The 17,530-nt window shown below is 41.4% G+C and overlaps 1 protein-coding gene across 1 annotated transcript in view; it reads left to right on the top strand.

The window, feature by feature from the left end:
* The window catches only part of LOC104260640 (complement C4), a 48,323-nt gene extending 32,999 nt beyond the window's left edge, over positions 1-15,324 (top strand). The window contains exons 27-41 of the mRNA XM_009816421.2: positions 164-259; positions 569-737; positions 1,744-1,910; positions 2,358-2,516; positions 3,126-3,185; positions 3,651-3,744; positions 4,403-4,571; positions 6,236-6,323; positions 6,954-7,028; positions 8,081-8,189; positions 9,150-9,239; positions 9,620-9,712; positions 10,349-10,432; positions 13,861-13,993; positions 15,186-15,324. Coding sequence (XP_009814723.2) covers positions 164-259; positions 569-737; positions 1,744-1,910; positions 2,358-2,516; positions 3,126-3,185; positions 3,651-3,744; positions 4,403-4,571; positions 6,236-6,323; positions 6,954-7,028; positions 8,081-8,189; positions 9,150-9,239; positions 9,620-9,712; positions 10,349-10,432; positions 13,861-13,993; positions 15,186-15,324 — 1,725 coding nt within the window. The remainder of the gene's footprint in view (positions 1-163; positions 260-568; positions 738-1,743; positions 1,911-2,357; positions 2,517-3,125; positions 3,186-3,650; positions 3,745-4,402; positions 4,572-6,235; positions 6,324-6,953; positions 7,029-8,080; positions 8,190-9,149; positions 9,240-9,619; positions 9,713-10,348; positions 10,433-13,860; positions 13,994-15,185) is intronic.
* Positions 15,325-17,530: the final 2,206 nt, after the last annotated feature.

Below are 17,530 nucleotides of genomic sequence, written 5' to 3' on the forward strand. Positions count from 1 at the left end.
GCAGACACAAGTTATTGAGCAAAATTAAAGGGTAAAACTACATGGTCTGTGATCAGATGGTTTGACAAGAAGGTTCTTGACTTCATGAAAAGTTATTTTCTAAATTTAATCATAAGCATATACATGTACATTTAACTTTTCCTTTTCATGTTTCATCTTTCAGGGTGGCATTGGGTCAGCAGAAGAGGATTTGGCTTTGACAGCTTTTGTAACTATAGCATTGCAACAGACTCTAGAGGTCTACAAGTCACCTGATGTGGTAGGAAACCTGTTTATTTTTAAGACTGAAGGCTATTGCACAATGGCATGTCCACCCTACTACCTTAAAGCACTGCAGATGAGGAGGTAAAAGTCTCTTTGCATTTGTGGTGGATAGGAAAAGATGCTGTGGCCTAACATACAATAAGGTGTTTTGAACTACGCACTCCATCAATGGCTAGGCAAAAATTATTAAAATTGTCTCAAAAATAACTACAGTGAAGTATTCTAATTTCCTAGTACTCTCACCAGCAGTAACAGTTAGTAGGTCTGAATGATCTTTTCAAATGGATCCATTCTGTTTTCACAGGTACAAGTGATTAGAGAAGCAGTGGTTTACATGAAAAATCAACTTTCAAGAAATACTAACTGCTATTCTACAGCCATCACTGCTTATGCTCTGACGCTTGTGCAGTCTGACAGTGAAGAAGCCCAGTTTGCAAAAGAAAAATTGAGGGCCTGTTCTGTTTTTGATGCAGGTACTGGTAACTGTTCTTAAAAATTCAGTTAGAAAACATTTTTCCTAATTAAAGCACTTTGAGCACTCCTATATGAACAAAACAAATTCAAGTAAATTAAGACTGTTTAATTTTATAGAAGCATGTATGTATATATGTAATACACTTAATTATTTAAATTACATAATTAAATATGTCAATGTCAAAAATGTAATACGTGATTTGTATAATTAATATCTCTATAAAGTAACAACTTAGCATTGTGAAGTTTGGATCATGATCTTATCTGATACTAGAATTGGAACAAAACCATGGTAAATAGTCATTTACTGCTTCCCTTGCTGCCTACCAAAGTTTCCACACCCCTAAAGTGCATTAAAAATAAAAGTCCAAGCCAGTTGAGAAAGAAGAAAGTTTTGGTGGGTAAATAGGGATGAACAGCCATATATGGGAGTAGTCCAGACTGGATTTGTGATCAAGAGGGAAGGTGTCTTCTCCAGCCCACCTTCTTTCAAAGCCCCCCACCAGTTCTGAGTGATTTGTTCCAGCTCCACATGGATGTCACCTCTTCCCCCTGGGTGTATGGCTGTGGTCAATGCTGAGTCAGTTGGCTGTGTGGCTGCACTGCCATGCTATTAATTTCTCCCAATTCATTTGGTAAATACGTTATGGTTTAATAGCCATAGTTTAAGCATAGGGAATACTCTTCTCCTTAATCAAGACTGGACGTATGGGCATAATTAATACTATTATTTCTTGGGGACCACCAGACACAATGCTACCACTCCATCAGATGGACATCGCTGTACAATGGGATCAGTAGACTGTGATCGTTGGATAGGTCAAGATTGAAAATTGTGGTTTTCCTTTTCCATTACATCTGCTTCCCAACTGATTTGTTGCTCTCAGGAGAGTATCTGTGTCTTGTGGTTCCTCAGCACTATGACATGAAATATCTACTGTGTAGAATAGTAATTTTTGGCAAATATCTTTATCAAGGGGATTCAAGACTGAATTATTCTTGCAGCAAAGCAGCAGCGCTACTGGGGAAACGGGAACGACGCAGTCTCAGTGGAAAGCACTGCCTATGCATTGCTGCAAACAATGCTCCTGAAAGACATGGAGTACGCAAGGCCTATTGCTACGTGGCTGACAGAAAGAAGGAACTACGGTGGAGGATACTGCTCTACACAGGTGCCTGACCACCCATCCAGGTGGAGTTTCAGGGGGAGGGAAGAAAATGGAAGCCCCATAAAGACTGTTTCATTTAGATTTGAAAGCATCGTAACAGTTAATCCTGAACTTCTTTGGTGTATGAAGCACTAAAGATTTTGGCTCATTAATAAAAAATGGGCCAAAATGAAATTGTTATTAGCCAGCAAAGATTCTTTGCCTTTATGAAGACTTATGATAATCAAAGGGCAGAACTCCAGTGTTTTTAGGATTTTAATGCTAAAAGAAGAAGCTGGGAAACAAAACGAATAGTCTGTGCAGGTAGGAACAGACAGATACAGGAGAACTTCAAAGCAGCAAAACCCATAAAACTGAAGAATAGCTTCAGGTGACTGATCATGTCATCTTACATATTGTTGAAATAACCTGGCATAATTGTTAGGTTTTTTGCATTTCTTTCTCACCTAGGACACAGTGGTGGCCCTAGAAGCTCTGTCAGCATACAGCATACAGACATTGAACACTGCTTCCACCAACCTGACTGTAAAACTGGGAACACCTGGAAGACAAAAAGACTACAGTATTACTCTGACTGATACTGATGAAACGATTCAGAAGCAGCTAGAGGTATACAACCATCCATTGTTTCAAGCTTTTTTCCCCTCAAACAGGAGAAACATTGGATCATCTGGCCTAGGTTTTCTGATGTTAAGCGATGATGATGACGGTTTATAATATTTTTTTAATAATTTAATCTGTAAAACAACAGAATCTTCTTAAAGAAAAAAAAATCAGCAGATGCTTAGCAGCACACTTTAGAGGCCCTTTCCTGCCTCTTCAAGGACTTAGGTGATGTAAATCTCCCCCAATAGTGTAGAGCAGCCAGGAGCCCAAGTCTTGCTAGGGAATGAGGAAGAAGGGGAATATTCTGATATTCAGTGTGTTGGGACATGTGAAAATGTCAAATCCAGGCCACAGAGGAGAGAGTGAAGTTGGGAAAATATGTCTCCTGGGCCCCAGAATGGCAGAGTAACATGCACCAGCCCAGCACATTAAAAATCATATGACACTTGAGGTCTCATAACTCCTTCTGCAGCTAAAGGTTTTCCCAACCCCAGTTCTGAGGAGTAAAGGTATAGAAGACCATCAAGATTGCAGGAAAACAATAGTTCAAATGCTGAGCACAAACTAAATCTCCTTTTCTTTTCTTTTTTTCTTTTTGTCCTTGGTTTGCAGTTTGAACTTGGGAGAAAACTTGAAGTGTCTGTACACGGCAGAGGAAATGGCACAATGAGTGTAAGCTGTAAATCAGAAATTCATAGTCCAACTGGACTTCTTTAAATCCCTTTTTGAAAACAGAGTGAGAAGTTACTTGCCATGACTTCATTCTTTGTGTTCCTATCTCCAAATTTCTAAAATTCAGGGCCTACAGACTGCCCTGACAGGCAGTCAATTTTCCCTGTTTTTAACTTTAAGTCCACGAAATGTCAATGCTGATAGAGGCAGATGGAGTTTGAAAGCCCCCTTTGTTGCTGGGAATGGAGAGTTATCTCAAAGGTCCCTCACTACTTATGATTCGCACGTAGGACCTCTCCTGCTTATACCCATGACAGTCGTCTGCCACTAGTCTGTGCCTCTGGGAGACTGGTGTTTTTCTCCATAATCCCACGTCCAATCAACATTTGCTGAAGTCCTGCATGAGTAAATCCCTTGTCATTTAAATTATTTTTTGGTCGTTTGCTGTTTGTGTGTTCGTCTTAGATATTAAAAGTGTACTGGTCTTCTGAGCTGAAAAACAACACGTGTAATGATTTGATTTTGACGGTGGAAATGGAAGGGGGCATTAAGTACTCTGGTGAGTGAAAAGGAAAGTGATTGGGTCTGAAAGGTAACATGTTTGGCCAGCTGCTAATGATACTTAATGTCTTTCCAGCCTTGCAGAGTGGGAATAAATGAATGAAACAAGGAAAGAGAGAGGCCTCTGAACTCTCCTAGCTATTGTTTCATTCAATCTTATTAATATTTTTAAATAGTTTAATAACTATGTGTGTGACTGTACGTGCAGCAGGTACCTAACAGATACGTGGTCCCCCTAATAAGGGACCTACCATGTGGCCTTAAAAATTCTTTGAGGCAGATCTGTCATAGGTTTTTCATATGAGCAAGACTGTGTTTTCCATCCCCTGAAGTGTGCATTCATCATCCTCTCTGCCTATGTCTGCATTTTTTTTCTGTTTGAATAGCTAACTTTTAGAGGCAGGGATTGTCCTTTACATATTTATGCATGGCCTAAACCCCATTCTTATCAAGATCTGTTGGTTATTCTTACTATGATTATCCCTAAAATTTTGACTCAGAATGAATTAGAAATACTGAGATGGTGTAGAGCAAACTTTTATAAAACCCATAGAGATGGCGACTGCCCACTGGTATTTATCATTATACAAAAAGGAGCCAAATTACCAGGTCTTCAGTCAAATTTGTGCATGGCTGATGGTGTCTGTTACCTCCAGAAGTTGCATACCCTGATGAAAATTATGATTATGAGGACTTGATTGCTGCAGAAGACAGCGCGTTTGAGCCACTGTCTGAAATAGAGTGGTTTGATATCCGCAGCAGAAGGAAAAGGGATGTCATCTCTCCCAGTAAAGCAGAATCGCTGCAGTACAAAGTCTGTGTCAGGTAGGTCTGCAAGATCAGCTCTTCATTAGAAAATCCTTTCATTTTTGTTTGGTCACGCTCCTCATATCCGCAAGCTCGGCATCCAACCTGGTGATCTTCTGTGAGTATGCATACATAGTGAGTCTGCATCCTCTCTCCCACGGCAGGAGAAAAGGTTTCCACATGATCTATTAGGTTTAGATAGTTTACATAGACCTCAAATGTCCATTGCAGATTCTGCCCCATCAAACTCTGGGGAGACTCTAAAGCACCTGGCTGGCTAATCATTTGAAAGAATATTTTTTTTAAATAAAGTAGGTACAATTGGAATACAGTAATAACACTTTTACAGAGTCTCATTGTTTTCCAGAGAGATGCTGTTACTTCCTTTGTGGCCACACTCTGGCCTCATAAAAAAGAAAAGATATCTACTACTGTTTGGAGGAGGAGAAGAGGCAGAAGGGATCTCCTGTTGTGGCAATAAAGAAGTAGGCAAGGGCAGAGCTAGTGAGAAAGAAAACCTCCTGTGCAGAATAACACTAAAACATCTGCTTTTGCTCCCTTTCGCAGTCTGGTAAGGGTCGCAGAAGCACAAAGTGGTGGCTGTCCTGAGTTCCTCTTCTAGAGAAGTGCAGTGTGGCAGAAGCAGGTTTTACTCCCCAGTAGAATTTAGCTTTTCCACCGACTTTTGACAAAGCCTCGGAGGCAGTGGTTTTTTCCCCCCCTCCCAGACAGTGGCATGAACAATAGCAGGGGAGGATTGGAGTTATCCTAATTCCCAGGTTTCGCTTTCCCTAGTTAAACATGTATTCAGTGAATCGTGTGCTGTCTGAAGCATCATTTTCCCCATTAATTGCTATGTAACATTTATCAACTATCAGATCCACTCTTCTGCAGGACATTGCTGAGTGTTAGGGTGAGGCTTAAACAATAATGTGGAGCTCCCTTTGTTGTAGTTAAGGCACAGGAGAAAAATTGAAGGCACTGACTACATCACCATACTTCTTCCCTGCACCATGGTACATCCCTTATGGGGAAAGGAGGGTGCCAAAATAAAAGTTTCTGAAGTACCGCTAAGTGTATGTAGAATATCTTATGGCAAGGCACCCTATGTCAGTACAGAACAGCTTCATTTTCCATCAATGACAAAGCCACCCGATTTTTGAGAAGGTGGAATTAGAAAAGATTGGAAGTCCAATATCTATACCTAATGGATAGTTAGAGCTATGAGGATTTTTGCCTTGGACAGCAAAGGTGATGTAAATTTGACTTTGTCCGTGAAGAATTTGGATAAACTCTTTACCCATCTCCACTCTCCAGGTAATAGAGAACAGACACTTTGTCAATGCTGTTTACTTTCCCTATATTCAACAGTGTTTTTATGGTGGGATGAACTGTCCTTTGAAGGTGATTGTTTCTGCCTATCAGCTATAAAGAAAGCCTAGATGACAAGCTCAGGCAAGACACCTGGGTTTAGGTTGACCATTTGACTCGTTTAGATAATGAATTTTGCCTCCTGACTCTTAATAAGGTAGGCAGCTAATTTTCAAATTAAAATCCACTTAGGAAAGTTAAATGGAGTGGAATGTTTTGTTTCACCATTAGCAAGCCTGAAGAGCCAAATTCTTCAAAGTAAGCTGGCTGTCCAGTGCAGGTGTTCACTGATGGCGGTCTCCCTTGTAAAGGTCCACAGGTTCCAATGCACCAAAGATGTCCCTGGTTGATCTCTCTCTGTTGAGTGGCTTGGAGCCTGACACAAAGGATCTCGAACAGGTTAGAAACACACTTTTCTGTGCAATCTTTTATAGCCTTTTCTATAGAAAATTTGTCTTTCAAAATCTTTCCAAAGTCCACAGAATAAAAAAGGGAAAATAGATTTTGGATAGATGTATTTTCATATTCTTGTTCTGATAAAATATTTGCTGAATATATATAAGAAATGAAAAGCTTGTGGTGAACAGAGTTCAGCCTTCTTAGTCCATTGTAACAGAAATTAGGGCAAGGCTCAGGAGGGCACTTAAGTATGTGCCTGCTCCTTAAAACATATTGCTTCTCCCCACTGGCACTGTTCTGCAACATGACAGGACAGCATGTCATGTGCTTGCAGGAGGAATGCAAGCAGGTCTTTTAGAGGCAGTTCCCAGCAGGGCACGGTGACAGGGAGGTGGAGCACAGTGCTCTGCAAAGGTGGCTACAGAGTTTTGGGTTCTGTAGCCTGCTTGGTTGGAGAAGGTTTTCCCAGGTTCATGCTCTCAGGGACTGTCTCCTTTAGGGAGGAAGAAAGAGGGCAAAATAAAGCAAAGAGCTGAACAAAGCAAACCAGAATATAGAGGGTGGTAGCAAAGGTGTTCCTGTTATGCTAGGTTTTTGTTCTGATTTTTTTGTTTGCTTGTTTTCCTGCAGTTGGTGATGTCTTCAGACCAGTACATTCAGCACTATGAGTACAAGGAAGGAAAGGTTTTGCTCTACTTTGGTGAGGTAAGCAAACACAACGATTTTCCAATCTCTGCCATTTCAGACAGCATATATAGACCTCTTTTTAAACCTAATCATCATTGTTTTTCATACTCCGTTACCTTCTTGTGGTTTTTGTCATATATTATTATTGAACAGCTCAGTTGAAAGAGGGCGGAGGAGGGGAAGAAGAGAAACATGCACCTTCGTCCTCTGCCTTTCTGTGTTCCAGGTGATGTAATCCATGTTTGAGATTTTGGCTTTGGCCCCAAAAAAAAAAAAAAAAAAAAAATCCTCTCTAGCCAGAAGAGATGCTTTTCGTCCAAGATTAATGAAGTATTAACTGGTGGGCCTGTAAATTCCACAGGGACACCTTGCGTGTGAAGTTCAGCATTTCTGGACTGAGATCCATAAAACAAATGCAAACATCAAAACCCCTAGTTTCTGTGTATTTCCCCATATTTTGGTTAATGACTCCACCCTACACCCACTTGAGTTGTTTCACCTCCACAACCAAAACAGGGGGATCCCTGTAGAAAGCACACAGAGGTCAATGGTTTTTTTTAAATGTAAGACAATAGACAAATGAAAAAATGTAAATGTTATTGCTGCTATGACCAACCTAGATAATTTGTGTGTTTAACATAAGTCAAAAGCTGTCCCTGACCTTAGCATTTTACTAAGGAAAGTGTATATACTGGCGGCCACCAGTACAGGATAGGCTATGAACACGTATTACACCCATTACTCCTGTGGAAGGTGGCTTTAGGCAAAAGCTGAAAAGTAAAGTCCAAAGTGATGATGTGAGTCCAGATCAGATGATAGTTTCAGGCAGAGAAGACCTGCACACATCTCTCAAAACTACCTTTACCAGGCTTATCTCATCCACAAAATCTCCCAATAAAATCACAGAAGGAAACGCCTTCTTCAAGTTGAGGCTACAGCTATCAGGATTAACTCACCTATGCCATCAGAAACAAGCACTCAAGAGCTAATACAGGCACAAATGAATAAGGAACTGACTGGGGAGAAAGAGTTAGTTTCCTTGTCATAACTGTTGTTCCTTTTTTCTCCAGCTCACAAGCGGACCAGACCCAGATTGTGTATCATTTGGGGCAAAGCAAATCAATCCCATGGGCTTGGTTCAGCCAGCAAATGCCATCCTTTATGATTTTTACAACCCTGGTAAGGGCACAGGAAAATGATACATAACTGATTGAAAGAGAGACCCTCAAGAACAAACTCCAGTCTATAGAAAGGTGGTTTTGATGTAGTGTGTGAAACCACGTGATTTTGTCAAGTGTTAAAATAACCTGCCTCGAATACTGTCTTCTACTACCATGGCTTAAGATCATCTAAATAGAGATCCTCTCAGGAAGGGTCCATTATTGCGAATGGACTGAAAATACAAACTTTTTCACTCATGGATTTTTAAATCAGGTTTCCTGAGTTCCTGTTTCTCATCGTGCTTTTAAACACCGTGTTCCACTCACATCATCTTTTCAGTCAGGCTGTCTTTATATGCATCAAAGATAGCCAACCTTAGAGATCTGGCTTACGTACTGTGCTTGCTGGGGGAACCAGTCTCATTCCCCATTCAAAGAAGGTTAAATGCAAATCATCCCCACTTGCCAGAGTTACGAAAACAATATTTGAAAATTAGGTCAAATCTCTACTTTGCCTGAAGCTGAGGGATTCAAGACAGTTTACACTAGGTTTAAATCACTAACTGTTGGTGATCCTACCTCCTTCTTCTGAAACAGCGCAGTGCTCACTGTAGCTCTGTCGTCTACAGACGCTTTTAAGATGGATGATTTTCAGAGGAAACAAAAAAAAAGGGAAGAATACAACTTAAAAAGGCCACCCAAACAAAAAAAAACCAAACCACAAACTGAAAAAAAAAAAACCTCCCCCCAAAAAAACCTGGAAGCAACAAGCCAGATTGTGCCCAGCTGAAAGGCAAGGTGATCCCTGTACTCTAGATGCCTAGGCTATAGGTCTTTGTGGACTGCTGAAGTGCATCTAACCCCTTAGTGCTCTGATTCCTCTGGACCAGGGAAAAGTTGGGCTGCAAATGTAGTTTCCACTGCATAGGCTTTTCCACCTGAGCTCTCTGAGACAAGCCATTTTGTTTCTTCTCCGTAGACAGAAAGTGCAGCGTATTCTACAGTGCTCCCAAACACAGCTCCATGCTTTCAAAGGTGTGCCACGCCAATGTTTGCCAGTGTGCAGAAGGTAAGGAATGACTAAATAAGCTGGTCTAAAAGAAGATAGTTACTTCTACGAACCGTTAACATGAGAATTGTTAAGCCCAGAAAGGACCATTACAATTATCCTAATGCATAATACAGGACACAAAGCATCCTCTAGTATGTTCGGTACGAAATTGAAAATTTTTTTTTAAGATATCCAGGATTGATTTAATAGTTGAATGCAATGTGTATATACATGTGCATACGTATGTAAAAACCCTCCACCACACCTCTAAGAAAGTCGTTCTGCCATTTTATTTTATTCTCTGTTATAAAGTTGAGTGAATGAGTATTTGTAAACTATATCTATCTAAATAGCCATGCCTACAGAGACAGATGTGTCATTTATTTTCTTCACTTTAGGTCCCTGCCCAAGACAAAGATCAACTTTCAGTAAAGCTGTAACACAAACCACACGCTTTAGTTTTGTCTGCTACCACCCTATTGCGGATTATGGTAAGGCATGAAAGACAACTGTCAATTTAATTTAAAGATAGTTCTTTTTAATAAGGATAAATTTGTAGTTTTATATGCCCAGACCTCTCCTGAAATGAGTAAGGTTTCTGTATCTGGCCTAGAGGCTGAGGAGATGAAACAAAGCTGTGTGCTGTCACAGTCATCAGGGCATTTTACAGGATGGAGATAAAGAGCAGGCTTTGCATGGCATGCCATAGCTCAGCAGCTCCTTCTGCAGAGCTAGACAAATATTTCTCCTTTGTTAATTTGCCTTTCTGGTCTCTTCTTTGGATGGGAAGTTGGAAGAGCTACTGAAGGAAAACTGGTTCAGCAGCTTTGGTAACTTAGATGCTAACAGAAGGACCGGAAAAAAAAGTGAAAACCTAATCATATAGGAGCTGCTTTTAAAAAAAATACACAAAAGGAATACAAATCTAGAGGTTGTTGATTAATACCTGGCTTTCTAAAAGCATATTAGGCATATAGGATTACTATCCTGTTGTCTTTCATATCCTCATGATTTGTGAATAGATGGTACACCGGCCTCTGACATCTGGTAAAAGCATACCTATTTTTCAGTTCTTGGATGCAATTTCATGTTTCCATCCAGCCTCACACAGTTGTTGTCTGTTGCAGTGTACGAGGTAGAGGTTCTCAATAATACACAGAAGAATGTTTTTGATTACTATGAGGCCAAAATCCACAGAATCCTTAAAGCCAGTAAGTATCAAAATGTTTGGTTCCTTTCATTCACCTGTAGGAAAACTAGGTTGATTAAATGTTAGCCAGTATGAGCCATGCAGATACCTTCTCTTGCTGTAGAAAGTAGGGTCAGATATACTTCTACACTAGGCTTGCAAGAAGACTGATTTCTTTCAAGGCTTATTTGGTACAGCTACCTCACTGTTCAGTTCAGGGGTAGGTTGCTTTGGTTCACATTGTGCAGCACAGAGCACATGAGTTTCAATCCTTTCAGGTGAAACTAAACCAGAAGACACATTCCAGCTGCATTCATTCCATGGCTCCAAACTGGAGCTAATCTAAGATAAACCCTCCAAAAACATGCATAGTGTGGATATTAGGTCTTCTGCATCAACTAATTCACTTTATAGACTGCTGTTATTGCTCCACATCTTTTTCTGCTGTAGACATATCCACTGACCTCTGTTTTGATACTAGATGAAGAATTGAAGTGCTTGTTACCCAATTAATTATTAAGCACTTGCAACCCTTGCAGAACAGGCTAAGAGTTGTCCACAATGACTTGCCTGAAGTCAGTGACCACAGGAAAACTTCTAGAACTTCAATTTAATAATTGTGATAAGAAGCCTTTCTATTTCTTTAGGTGCAGTGTAAAGATTTGAACTGCTCTCAGATGATGTCCTTTTGCAGGTCTGCCATCCCAGTTGTCCCCATGTGAACTTTATCAGCAGCATCAGTGAGCACTGATACTCTTCAAAGTAATTTCTGGAGAGGCTGTCAGATAACATCTCAGACTTCAGCCACTGTGGTGTCACGTGGTTGTCAGTTTTGAGTTTGGCAGCCAGAGATTGCCTTTAAAAAACAATTTCAAAGATTCTGAAATCTTCCCTGTCTGGAACAGAATAATTAACTCACTCCCTCGATCTTTTCCCAGGGGACTGGCAATGTCACCCAGTACATTATGGCACACAACTTGTGATCTGTGCCCAATGTTCAGTTCCTGTTGGAAAATGAGGTCCACAATTCATGAGTCCAGAGACAGCATCTGTCATACCCAGGGCTTTCCATATGCAGGGAAATGATAATGTACCTAGTGATCGGAACACTGGCTATGGGAGATTACAGCACTATGATGGAAAGTTTCATTAATCCCTCCAGAAAACCTACAGGATCTAAAGGATTTGGATCTCTGGGCCCCAATGCATTTGTACTCACAACTCGCAGGCAAGCACTGGAAAGATTTTGCTTCTTGGCAGCTGAGAGAAACATGCTTTGAATGTGAAGTTGAAGGGAAGAGATTATTTCTCCCATTCCCACCTCATTCTTTTTAATACCTTTAAAATCCCCTTTGGTTTGTGCTGTATGATGCAGCTTATGAGCATCAGTAGGCTTTCAGCAGGCTTGAGGAAGGCTGGGAAGAAGCATGAAGCCATGATGATGAAGGAAAAGCAAGGTGTTGCATCCAAATCAGCTCATGACTGAGCTGGAGTTGTTATCTTTTGTATTTTCTGTGGCTGTTTTGAGTGAGGTTGGTCTCTGTTGCCCTCACCAAGGGTAGGTGAGAATTAGTAGGGTAAATTCTCATTCTCTGGACTGCTGGCATTATTTCAGTATCAATCCTTGCAAATAAAGGGGTGGTTCAGAAGACAGATGGAAACACTTATTTGTGTTTGGGAGTCAGCAAAAGAGAATTTTGCAGATGTGCATTCCTCAGATTACTTTGATTATTAATAGAATTAGTGCATGTATTTTGGATGGTTAACATTTATGCTGTCCTATGAGTCCTTTAGGGGAACAGTATGGCCCATGCAAAATAGCACAGAATTCTTTTTTTTTTTTCCTTTTTTTTTCCCCCCAGGTTTTTTATTTCACATTATAGACTCTAAAACTTGAATTAATTGTTTCCCTTAAATTCTGCTTGGTCACTTTGGATCATTATATTTTTATTTTTTTAACTGGAGATTTAGAATTGGAAATGACATAATAACCTGTTAAAGTAATAACTCAAATGCTTATGAACTCTACAGTCTGAACTGTATTTAGGCCATTTGTGAAGCATATGAACCAAGAAACACCATGGTAATTTAAGCACAATGAACCTGAGGCATAATATCATCATTTTCTCAAGTAGTTCTGATCCATCTTTGCATTCCTTGAGCAAAATGAAAATTCAGTACACCATATAGCATAGGAACAATAGAAATGTCTTGGGTTATATGAGAAAACCTACAGTACTGTATCATTCTTTGGAAAAATGCAGATGTAAACCAGCATACAATACCGAAGACTGACTTTTCCCTGGCCTACAGGTACCATATGTAAAATTAAGGCAAGTTTTAACTAGGAAATAGATAACGTTCTCAGTGTTAGGATTCACAGATTACCACACTACATCAAATTCTCTGAAATCTATTAGCGTTAAAATATTCTACTTCAGGATTTTATTCTACTTTTAGGGTTCTATTTTGAATACTAGACTTCCCATACTTGTAATACAATACTGTAGAGAGCAGAAGCTGCACAAGCTTCTGTTAACTGATAGGAAGACTGTGGTGTCTTAGTTGTAATTTAAGCTGGTTTAATGTTGAATTTGTCACCACAGTTGCGCATGACATTTCACATTATAGTTAGAAAGGGAGTAAGAAATTACAATATTGCTGTTATTTGCATTTTTTTTTCAAATGGACTTTGAAAACTGTTGTTCTAGCCAAACAACACAGTATTGTCATGACCAGTGGTTGGTCTGATGAATAAGCATCTTTCCAGCTCTCATGTCATTGCAGTACCTGAGTAGCCTTCTATTCTGCCTTGGATGCCCACTTCTGTAATGGGCAGTGCAGCTCTTGAATGAATAATCTTCTGGGCCGGAATCCAGACCACAATCTTCTAAGTTATTTTAATGTGGAGATCACCAAGTGCATGTCCTATGTATCAGCTTCAGAGGGAATAGTGTAGAGGCTACATTGGTGAAGTTCAGGTCAGGTGTGCTAAGGAGAGTGAGTTTTTAATACTGCCTGCTGCATTGTTGAGCCTCAAGATATTTGAATTTAGTTTGCTAGCTTTTAAGACCACTATGAGCCTAAGCAATCTGAAATATAAGATAGCATGTTTTCTTTGTCCTTTGGCTTTTCCTTCAGTCTCTGAGATTTAAACAAACTCCATAAGGCCTGAAAGTTCTCTATAGCAAAACAGCTTCTTCAATAACTACTGAGGAGGCCAAGACAACCAGCTAAGACAGAAATAGCTTACTTTTTGTCAGGTAATGTTAAGGAAAATATATCCTACCATAGCATGGCCATTTATTCCCATGTCAAGCCACAACTCCCAAGTGAAATATTACCTTGGCTTAGCAGTGGAGTAAATGATCACAAGGAGTTGTGTCCTGTGGGCTACGGTTCTACTCTTTATTAGAAAAGTTCATGTGGTTTGCTCTTGTTGTGCCACAGCTACTGATGACAGCATCCAAGTGGGCGCCCACCGACAGTTCCTAACACGTTCCACGTGCAAGTTAAACATGATCGCTGGCAAACGGTACCTCCTCATGGGGAAAGATGGGCAAACGGTTGATTGCAACAACAAGTAAGTGTAATAGTTTCTGAGCAGCACTGGCTGTTATCACGGACAGTGAATCCAGAGGATACTCAACCTATTAGAATACCTCCAGAAAGCAAAGGGAGGGCCAAATTTCTTACGGGCTGATTCTGCTGGCTTTACTAAAATGCAAAGAGTACCACGCCATAGGCAAAATGGTGGCTGTGGGGAACAGCTGAGCCACCCAAATCTATTGGCTCATGTATCTGTGCAAAGCCTGGTTCCCCCATTTCTCAGAATCAAAATCTGGCCCTGACTCCACTCATTTAAAAATTCATAGCTAGAAAAGGAGAATGGGAAGCACTACATGGTTGCATCTACTGCAGATGCCTTACACAACTCCTGTGTTTGCAAAAGAAATGGGTGGGACTGTGGCCAAGAGCAGCTCTCAAAGTTTCTGTTATATCATGCATGCAAATAGCATATTCTTCTCACTTCTCATTGTCATACTTTAATGAAAAAAAGGGATTTATCTGAGGAGGAATTGAGTCTGACACTATCAAATATTCAGTGATGAAGACATCTTAAATTTTTCATTTCCCTGCACAGAACTGGAGAAAGGTAGTGCATCTGAAAGCTTCTAGGAAGGGGACCTTCTCAATCAAATTGTGAGCACCACTTCCTAAAACCTTAAAAAGTCCACTCTCCCCATCTTTATATGACACCAATGTGAGTGCTTAAGTCAGGGGCCTGCTTCAAGGCAAGCTTGCTAAAGACTGAAGTCTCTCAGTAGAGGTGTAACCTCCAAAGTCTTCTCCAGTCCAGTTGTAAAATGCCAGAAGCTACATGGGCTCTTACCACAGAAAATTAGGAAACATTTTGGGATACTGTGTTGAAACTAAACTCCCCTCCACTGTGTCCCATTGGTGTTCACTGGGGCTTTTTGTGCCAGTCCACAAAATTCTAATAGAAACTTAGCCCAAGCCTACCTGGTGTCACTCAAAACACAAGTACAGCCAGATTTATCCCAGCTTGGCACTGGCTCTTCCTAAACTTTATTCAAAGCTCAGTTAACCTGCTGGTGGAACGAGGTTTCAGGCAAGTTTCTTGGCTAGTGTAACTCCTCCTGATCTCAGAGATGCTTTAGTGGAGGGATGCAGTCCCGCAGGGTTTACACTTCCCCATCGCTCCGTGTCAGCTGTAGTGACTCACCTCCTTTACCTGTCCCACTTGCACTCAGGATGCAGTACTTCCTTGATGCACAAGCCTGGGTAGAGAAAATCCCAGACGACAGTGAGTGCCGCACCACCCTGCACCGGCAAGCCTGTGCTCATCTGCAGGACTTCATGAACACGCCTGACAGCCTGTGCCTCTTCTGAACGATTGCTCTGCTCCCCACATCCTACCTGTGTGACTGAGACTCAGCTCCTTCCTAAATTTTTCTTGCAAAGCCTGTACATCGCAGTGGCACCTGAAACATTGCAGAGTTGCTTCTGTTGCTATCTGTTTTGCTGAATGGGTTATCGTCTTGTAGATTTTTTTTTTGGGGGGTGTAATACAACAAAAATTGCAGTTACTCTACCGGTTATTGTGTTTATTCTCCCTGCCACTGGTGAAGAGAGAGCAGGAATTTCTGTCTCCCTGGTCCATTATACAACAGTGCAATTATCCTGCAGGAGATCAAATGAAAAATCATTGTGCTGGCAGAGCTGATGGTTAATTCCTGCAGTTATTGCCACTGGATGTTGAAGAGGCCAAGAAATTTGCATGGGTCAGAAAGAAGACTGGGCATTCATGGGCTTACCAAGTACACCCTGTGTTACACTGCTACTGAAAGAAAAGAGATACTAACACTTATGTTTCAGCACATCAGTTAATTTCTGATTTTAATTGTGAGCCCTCATGTAGGGAAATGAATGATCCCACTTGTACCACAGCAGGATTCCCATACGTACTTCTGAAGCTGGAACTGGAACTGGCCCAGCATCAGGGATGGGCAACTGGACTGGATGTGCCTGTGTCTCGCCCAGGAGTCCTGCACAGGCTGGTTAGTGCTGGTAGCTCACTGAGAGCACAGAACTGCTTTTCAATTACATTCTGTAGTCACATGTCTTTCAAGCTTTTCTTTTTTTTAGAGTTTAATTAATTTGCACTACTTTAAAAAAAAAAAAAAGCTGATGCAATCTGTGGTTGCATTTTTCTAAAGCATTGCTGCTTCTGTGCAACTTGCTTCTGCAAACAGTTCTGTAGTGGAGATAGAATATTTGTCAGGGAAAGGTGGGGGGGGTTGCTGTCACAATTATAAAGGCTTCTGCAAATGGCAGACTAAACTGACGATGAAAAATAACCCCAAAACTCAAAACCTCTCTTTTCTTAGAATAAGTCTGTAGAAAATGTTTGGATAGCACTGATAAGTAGATGCCTTGCAAATACAGGTTTTACTTCTTTAGTTTGCCAGCAAAATGCCATTTGGCAGTCAGGTCTGAAGCAGAGAAGAGCTGTACTGAAAAGCTGTCTTTGCTGAACAGGTCACCATCCTCAGATGCTCATACACTGTCTTCGTGCCAGCAGTTACTGAGTGCGAAAATTTGCAACCTGGACTGCTTGTGTTACATTGCAGTAAAAATAAGAAGGGTCTGTATTAATGATATAATAATTAGTAGGTCCATGCTGATCTGGTTAATTTGGAGTCAAATGACCCTACTGGATAGGAGGGGCAGCAGTGAGCCCTGTGTGGAGGAGACACTACACAGCAGCAGCACCTACCAGAACAGCTACTCCACAAGAGCCTTCAGATTCCTAGCAAACAGCCCATCACTGTGTGCCAGCACTGTGAACTACCCAGCTATTTTTGAAGGCTGTAAACTCAGGCGTAATGATAGCTGAACTCTGATATCTGCAATGGTGTGCCCCGCTCAGCTGCCAGGCATTGCATTCTTGGAGGGTGGGGAAGGCTCATTCTGTGAAAACCTGCACCACTGCTTCATGACATCTGCAAGGGAAGATGAGAAACCTCCTGATAATGAAAAACAGACACTTAAATTAACAAAGACAATTTGTTTTCCTCAAGGTTTGCCCCAGTGTATTGAGTTTGCGTGGCAAGGTTTTGGTAGCAGGGGGGCTACAGGGGTGGCTTCTGTGAGAAGATGCCAGAAGCTTCCCCTGTGTCCCATAGAGCCAATGCCAGCCGGCTCCAAGACGGACTCGCCACTGGACAAGGCTGAGCCCATCAGCGATGGTGGTAGCGCCTCTGGGATAATGTATTTAAGAAGGGGGAAAAAAACCTGCTGTGCAATAGCAGCCAGAGAGAGGAGTGAGAATACATGAGAGAAACAACTCTGCAGACCCCAAGGTCAGTGAAGAAGGAGGGGGAGGAGGTGCTCCAGGCGCCAGAGCAGAGATTCCCCTGCAGCCCCTGGTGAAGAGCATGGTGAGGCAGGCTGTGCCCCTGCAGCCCATGGAGGTCCACGGTGGAGCAGATATCCACCTGCAGCCCGTGGAGGACCTCACGCTGGAGCAGGTGGATGCCCGAAGGAGGCTGCGACCCTGTGGGAAGTCTGCGCTGGAGCAGGCTCCTGGCAGGAT

This window comes from Gavia stellata, chromosome 1 (genome assembly GCF_030936135.1).
Source record: "Gavia stellata isolate bGavSte3 chromosome 1, bGavSte3.hap2, whole genome shotgun sequence".
NCBI lineage: Eukaryota > Metazoa > Chordata > Aves > Gaviiformes > Gaviidae > Gavia > Gavia stellata.